The 6,411-nt window shown below is 39.3% G+C and overlaps 1 protein-coding gene across 1 annotated transcript in view; it reads left to right on the top strand.

The window, feature by feature from the left end:
* Positions 1-733: 733 nt before the first annotated feature.
* NUP50 (nucleoporin 50kDa) overlaps positions 734-6,411 on the top strand; it is a gene marked incomplete at its 5' end in the record, with an annotated part of 10,361 nt that continues 4,683 nt past the window's right edge. Inside the window, 3 exons of the mRNA XM_008582773.1 lie at positions 734-955; positions 2,365-3,024; positions 5,273-5,354. Of these exons, the coding sequence (XP_008580995.1) occupies positions 734-955; positions 2,365-3,024; positions 5,273-5,354 (964 nt within the window). The remainder of the gene's footprint in view (positions 956-2,364; positions 3,025-5,272; positions 5,355-6,411) is intronic.

Raw genomic sequence — 6,411 nt, 5'->3', positions numbered from 1 at the left:
GCGCGGCAGCGCTCCTGCTGAGGGTTCGGATCCCATGTGGAGACCAGTTCCCGCTCACTGGCTGAGCGCGGTGCGGGTGCAACACCGAGGGTTGCGATCCCGTTGCCGGTCCCTGGTACGGGCGCGACACCGAGGGTTGTGATCCCGTTACCCGTCAGTAAAAAAAGACAAAAAGGAAAAAAAAAAGAAAGAAGTGGAGTTTAAGGAAGCAGTGAGAAAAATGAGAATAAAAAGTTGCCCTGGATTGCTCAATTAACAGAAAAACCTAGGTTAGAGATTTGATCATCTTCTCAAGTTTCTGTAAGCTGAAAGCAGATGAAAACTGCAGAAGATCTTAGTTAACCTAACTTGATGGTTCTATAACTTCCTTAAGCAGATGGTGTTTGACTAATACATGAAACGTCTTTCATTTGGGGTGTAGCTGTATTGAGAATGTACTATGCCTCAGTTATTATTCTGAGGCTTAGTCCATGAATTTATTTCATTAGTCTTTTATGTCTTAAATATATATAATACTTTTTAAAAAATACATCACCATAAGTTATTATTATTCTTTCTGACTATATCAGAAAGGAAGCTTTACATTGCATAGCCATCTTTGAATAAAATCTATCTCATTTCCTATTTCTGCTTGTACTAGTGGTTTTCTATACTTATAATGCCAATTGCATATGGAGTATAGTTACTATTTAGCCAAGATAATATTGTCACTTGCTTATTTGGTGATGGAAAGTATACTTACCTAATGTGTGCTTTTTCTTCATATTTCAGTCTGATAGTGGAGGAGCCTTTAAAGGTTTTAAAGGTTTGGTCGTACCTTCTGGAGGAGGATTTTCTGGATTTGGTAGTGGTGCTGGAGGGAAGCCTCTGGAAGGACTGTCGAATGGAAACAGCATAACTAGTGCCCCTCCCTTAACTAGTGCAAAGGCAGCAACAGAGCCCATGGCAGCCTTTGGTAAGTAGGTTCCCCTCCCCCCAGCTACATCTGTGTAAATCTATGAAAAATAACTTTGCAAGAATCTTTTTCTTTTTCTTTTTCTTTTTTTTAAAAAGATGACCGGTAAGGAGATCTTAACCCTTAACTTGGTGTCGTCAGCACCCCACTCTCCCAGGTGAACTAACTGGCCATCCCTATACAGGGATCCGAACCCGTGGCCTTGATGTTATCAGCACCACACTCTCCCTAGTGAGCCATGGGCCAGCCCCAAGAATGTTTTTCTTGTACTTACCTGGGTCCTGGGACTTTGTGAACAAAAACAGGGTAATAATGAAAGGGATGGAACTTATGGAGGTGTTGGCTATTTACAAAGTAATGGGTAGAGCAAGGCTTTCAAGCCAAAATAGGCCTAGGTTCTGTTCTCAGCTCTGCCAGTTACCAGTTGGATGAGCTTGGTAAAGTTCCTTAACTTCTGAGTCTCAGAATCTTCGACTATGAAAGGAGAAGAGTCAAGGGAGAAAAGGAAGCACTTCATAGATGCTCCTTGAAGGCTTGCTTTCCCGTCTGCTCATTTATTATATGTGGACCTCACACCAGAATGGCCACTGGGAACTCAGATGACATTGTCCCTGGATCAGGGGCTCTCAGGCTAGGTTTGTTTAGCACAGGATGTGTTGATTGCCTGATCCTGATTTAAGGGAATTAGTCAAGAACTCTTGGGATTAGTAACAGAGAATGGGATCATGGGTTAAAATCTTGAAAATGATCTGGACTGGTTGGATTACATTTAGCTAATTATTCAGAAAGTGTGTATACTGTTTGATTTTAATTAGGCAGCATGTTTAGTGTTATTTAAAATAAGCACTTTCTGTTAAGGTTTTAGCTACTTTAATATATGTTTATCCCAACAACTTTGAGGATTAGGCTTTATGCTAACCTGCTCTGACAGTCTCTTTGAAATAGGCATCCTTTTGAAGGAAAAGATTATTTCTAAAATGTAAAGGTTTATTAATGCAAGCATATAAAGGATATTGTTCTTATGTGTAGTTTGGTACAATTTTTATGATAACCAGCTTTACCAATAACCAGTTTCTAAATATTCTCCTTGCATACATACTTCTTGAACTGTCAAAAATAGGATGCAGTAGGGCTGGCCCGTGGCTCATTTGGGAGAGTGCGGAGCTGATAACACCAAGGCCACAGGTTCGGATCCCTATTTAGGGATGGCCGGTTAGCTCACTTGGAAGAGCGTGGTGCCCCCGACACCAAGTAAAGGGTTAAGATCCCCTTACCAATCATCTTTTAAAAACAAACAAAAAAATAGTATATAGTAAAAGCAGAAAATGAAGATAGAGTGGTAAAAAAAATCTAGATGGTTTAGTCAAATCAACTTTTAAATAAATTCCTCACACATTAATTTCCCGTAGGTTCTATTGCTGAAAATGGCCCTACCACCTTGGTCGATAAAAAGATTTCAGATCTCAAAACTAACGGTGACAGTCAGCAGTCCTCCTCCTCTGGCCTTGCTGCAAGTAAAGCCTGCGCTGGGAATTCCTATCACAAGCAGTTGGCTGCTTTGAACTGCTCTGTTCGGGATTGGATAGTGAAGCACGTGAATACAAACCCGCTCTGTGATCTGACACCTATCTTTAAAGACTATGAGAAATATTTAGCGAATATTGAACAGCAACATGGGAACAGTGGCAGTAGTAACGCTGAAAGTAAAACTAACAAAATGTTGGTTGAAACACAGTCTCCGTCCCTATTTGGTTCAACAAAACTACAAGAGTCAGCATTTTTGTTTCATGGCAACAAAAGTGAGGATACATCTGAAAAGAAGATGGAGGTTGTGTCTGAAAAGAACATGGACCCATCGATAGGAACAAGTGCCTCGTTTAATTTTGGCAAGAAAATCGATAGTTCTGTTTTGGGCTCATTGAGCTCTGGTCCCCTGACTGGATTTTCATTTTCCCCTGGAAACTCCAGTTTATTTGGCAAAGATATCACCCAGAGTAAACCACTTTCTTCGCCATTTTCCACTAAAACATCAGAGAGCCAAGCTGAAGGTGGCAGTAATGAATGCAAAGGTAAATATAAAATTTATCATTGTAATTTGTTTTAGATTTTTGTCAGTTTTATGTTTAGTGGGGAAAGTGTGGACTTTTGATTTGGATGGATCTGAATCCTCATTGTAACTCCATCGTTTCCTCAATGTGTGAACCTGGACAAAGTTGATTAGCTCCTCTGAATCTCAGTTTCCTTTTTTGTAAAATGGAATAAGACCTATTTTGTAGGGTTATATGAGGACTAAGAATATAAAAATAAAATGAACGTAAAAACATCTGACCCAGTGACTTTGAAAAGTATCAAACACACGGCTTTGCATTTTTTTTTTTTTAAAGTGAATTAAAAATATTTTTTGAGGGCCGGCCCGGTGGCGCACTGGAGAGTGCACTGCTTGGGAGTGCGGCGGTGCTCCCGCCGAGGGTTTGGATCCCATGTGGAGACCGGTTCCCGCTCACTGGCTGAGCGCGGTGCGGGCGCAACACTGAGTGTTGCGATCCCGTTGCTGGTCCCCGGTACGGGTGCGACACCAAGGGTTGTGATCCTGTTACCGGTCAGTAAAAAAGACAAAAAAAAGAAAAAATATATATATATATTTTTTGAAAATTGTGTTTTATTTGAAAAAGTTCATCATGAGTGTCCACTGAATTAATTTGTATTTAGGAAGATTTGACTGTAAATAAAGTCACGTGGCAAAACAGTACTTGACTATAAATTAAAAAGATAGACTTGTTGTAGCAATAGGAAGCAAATCAACAGTGTTTTCCCTCTATGGGCTTGGATACAGCCACCTTTCCAGAAGGGCGGTGATGGTGTCTTAAGTGACATTTCTACTATTTGTAGTGTCAGTGCCCCAGACCAGGCAGAAGACATAGGCCTTAGTCCCAGCCCCTCTACTCCCTCTGTCCTCTCTTTAAAAAGTGTGGTTATATCATGATCCCCTTCATCACTTGGTGGTTGTGAACAAATGGTGTCTGTGAAGATACTTGTAAGCAGTTAAAAGCACACCTCCCAAGAGGTGTTAACATACTGATCCTTGAGAAAGAAAACCGCTATTGCCAATTTGCTGCTGAAATATATCTTTATGAACCTGGAGCTAGACTTTCGTTACTATTCTATCTTGCCCTACATTCAAGTATATCCTCAGGCAAAGGCTCTCAAGAGCAAAGGATAGAATAAGGGTCTCCCCTTTTAGTTCTTCTCTGCTCCCCTAAATAAGACAAATGGAGAGTCTTTCCTGTTCCTAAGGCAGTCACAGGAACACAGTGAATATTGAATTTGAAATGAATCTCAATCTATGCAGGACACCCCTCAGTACACTTACCTCATGGTTACCCACATTTTATGCATTTGACTTAGGAGCTTATTAAAATAAGAAATACCTGGGGCCCACCCTGGAGAGCCTGACTCAGGAGTCCTGGGATCTTTATTTTTTTAAAAATATCCTTAGGAGATTCTAGGCACACTGGCCTTATACACTACCTGGTTATAATTTAAATATTGTGACGTAAATTGTTTGAGCACCGGAATTGTTTTCGTTAGACACTTGCTTTTTAATTTAGTGAGTTTTATGCAACTGCCTTTCCTTTAAAAGGGTCCTGTATATTTGTGTTTACATAGTTCTTAGATCTCCCCCTGTGGTTGGGCACTGCAGTGAATGAAAGTGCTATTTGGGCTCAGTCAGCAGGGATACCTTTGGTACTAGAGCAGTGAGCCATGTGGCGATTCAAACAAAACTTAAATTATTTACACTTAGCTTTGGAACGATTTATCTGACAACTTGCCCTGTAAAAAAATGTATTCCACATCTTTGGCCATTACTGATATTGGTTATTTCTTGGCAAGATGCAGATCTGGTCACAGGAACATTTGGGAGGAAGGTGTTAGAAGTCCATCTGAGATTTTAATTTTCCAGTGGGTAATCTGAATATAAATAGTTGAATGTTGACTGATTATTTTTCTGTAAACATCATAAGCATGGATTTTTTATTTTTTATTATTATTTTTTTCCCCATCCTATCCTAGGGCTTTCTGCAATTTGGAAGTTATTTTAGAATAGAGAGGTATGTTCTCATTAAAAGTGATTTTTGTTTTTCACAAAATAAAATCCAGCAGGCACCCATCCCAAAAATTAGGTGTGCATTTTCAGTCTGTATATCAGCTTACATGGAACGTTTCAAGTTGAGGTTAGGGGTGGCAGATAACAAACTTGTGTCACTTTTTCAAGCTCTCGATTTGAATCTTACTGAGTTAGTGTCATTTTTATAAAAGGTGGAGATGAAGAAGAGAACGATGAACCACCCAAAGTAATAGTTACTGAAGTAAAAGAAGAAGATGCTTTTTACTCCAAAAAGTAAGTAATAATCACCAGAATATACCCGGTGGATGTGTTTCCAGAGACAGGGAAGGAATCTTCCAGACTGGAGATGGTGGGGTTAACATTGTCCTAATGGAACTTTACTGAGCATCCAACCCAATCCTGGAGTCAAGCTGTGCCTGCTCTGAACTGGAACAGGGAAGGATTCTTGGCTTGTTTATTTTAAAACAAACCAATTCTAGAAATTTCTTTCTGGGCATATTTTACTCTTTTCTGTTACTTTAGCTCTTTTTTGCTTTTACGGTGCTTTAGAGAGAGGCTTTTCTGTGATTTTCATACCCATCTTATCTCACACTTCTTTCCTTTTCTGTCCTTTCTTCTCTTCGCCCACAAAGAAAATCACTTAGCCACTGATTTCAGGTTTGGTTTTGCCCCTGCTCTTAATCTGGAGGCGTCATCTCTGATCCCTTTCTGGAGACCTGGTTAGCCTTTGTGGATTTTCTCACAGCCAAAAAGTTGTACACAGTGACTGCCCCTTCCTATTAAGGATGTATAAAAACGTCATCTTTCCTCCAGTAATGAAAGCTGTTGTTGTGTTTTTTGTTGTGTGTGTGTGTTTCAATGAGAATTGCTGCTTTCTGAAGAAAGTTTAAAGGAAAATTTGGATTATCACATCTCAATTAAATGAGATTACTTTTTACAAAGATATTTACTGAAAAACGTGTCATTTCAGAAGCTTTCCAAGATGTTTTTCTAATATAAAAATTTCAGAAGAATGAGTCAGCAGTTTTACATACAACAAATTACCACATTCTATGGAATTCCCAAGTGTTATTTTATTTTTGAAAACTTGTAAGAGGCCAACAATTCCTTGTTTGTTTTTAAATTTAATTACATAAATGACATAAAGGAGTGACCCTGAGTCTTAGGATTTTTTTTCTAATCAGAAGGAGTTGAATGAACAGGCATCGGTTTTGTTTTATTAATAACTTATGGAGATACACAGCATTAGAAGCTGGGAAGACATTTGATTACTTTTTTTTTTTTTCCTTTTTGTCTTTTTTTGTGTCCGGCAACGGATCGCAACCCTCAG

Source organism: Galeopterus variegatus, unplaced genomic scaffold (genome assembly GCF_000696425.1).
Source record: "Galeopterus variegatus unplaced genomic scaffold, G_variegatus-3.0.2 Scaffold2719, whole genome shotgun sequence".
NCBI classification, from domain to species: Eukaryota; Metazoa; Chordata; class Mammalia; order Dermoptera; family Cynocephalidae; genus Galeopterus; species Galeopterus variegatus.
Note: the sequence above shows the minus strand (reverse complement) of the source record. Positions and strands in the feature narration are given on the sequence as shown.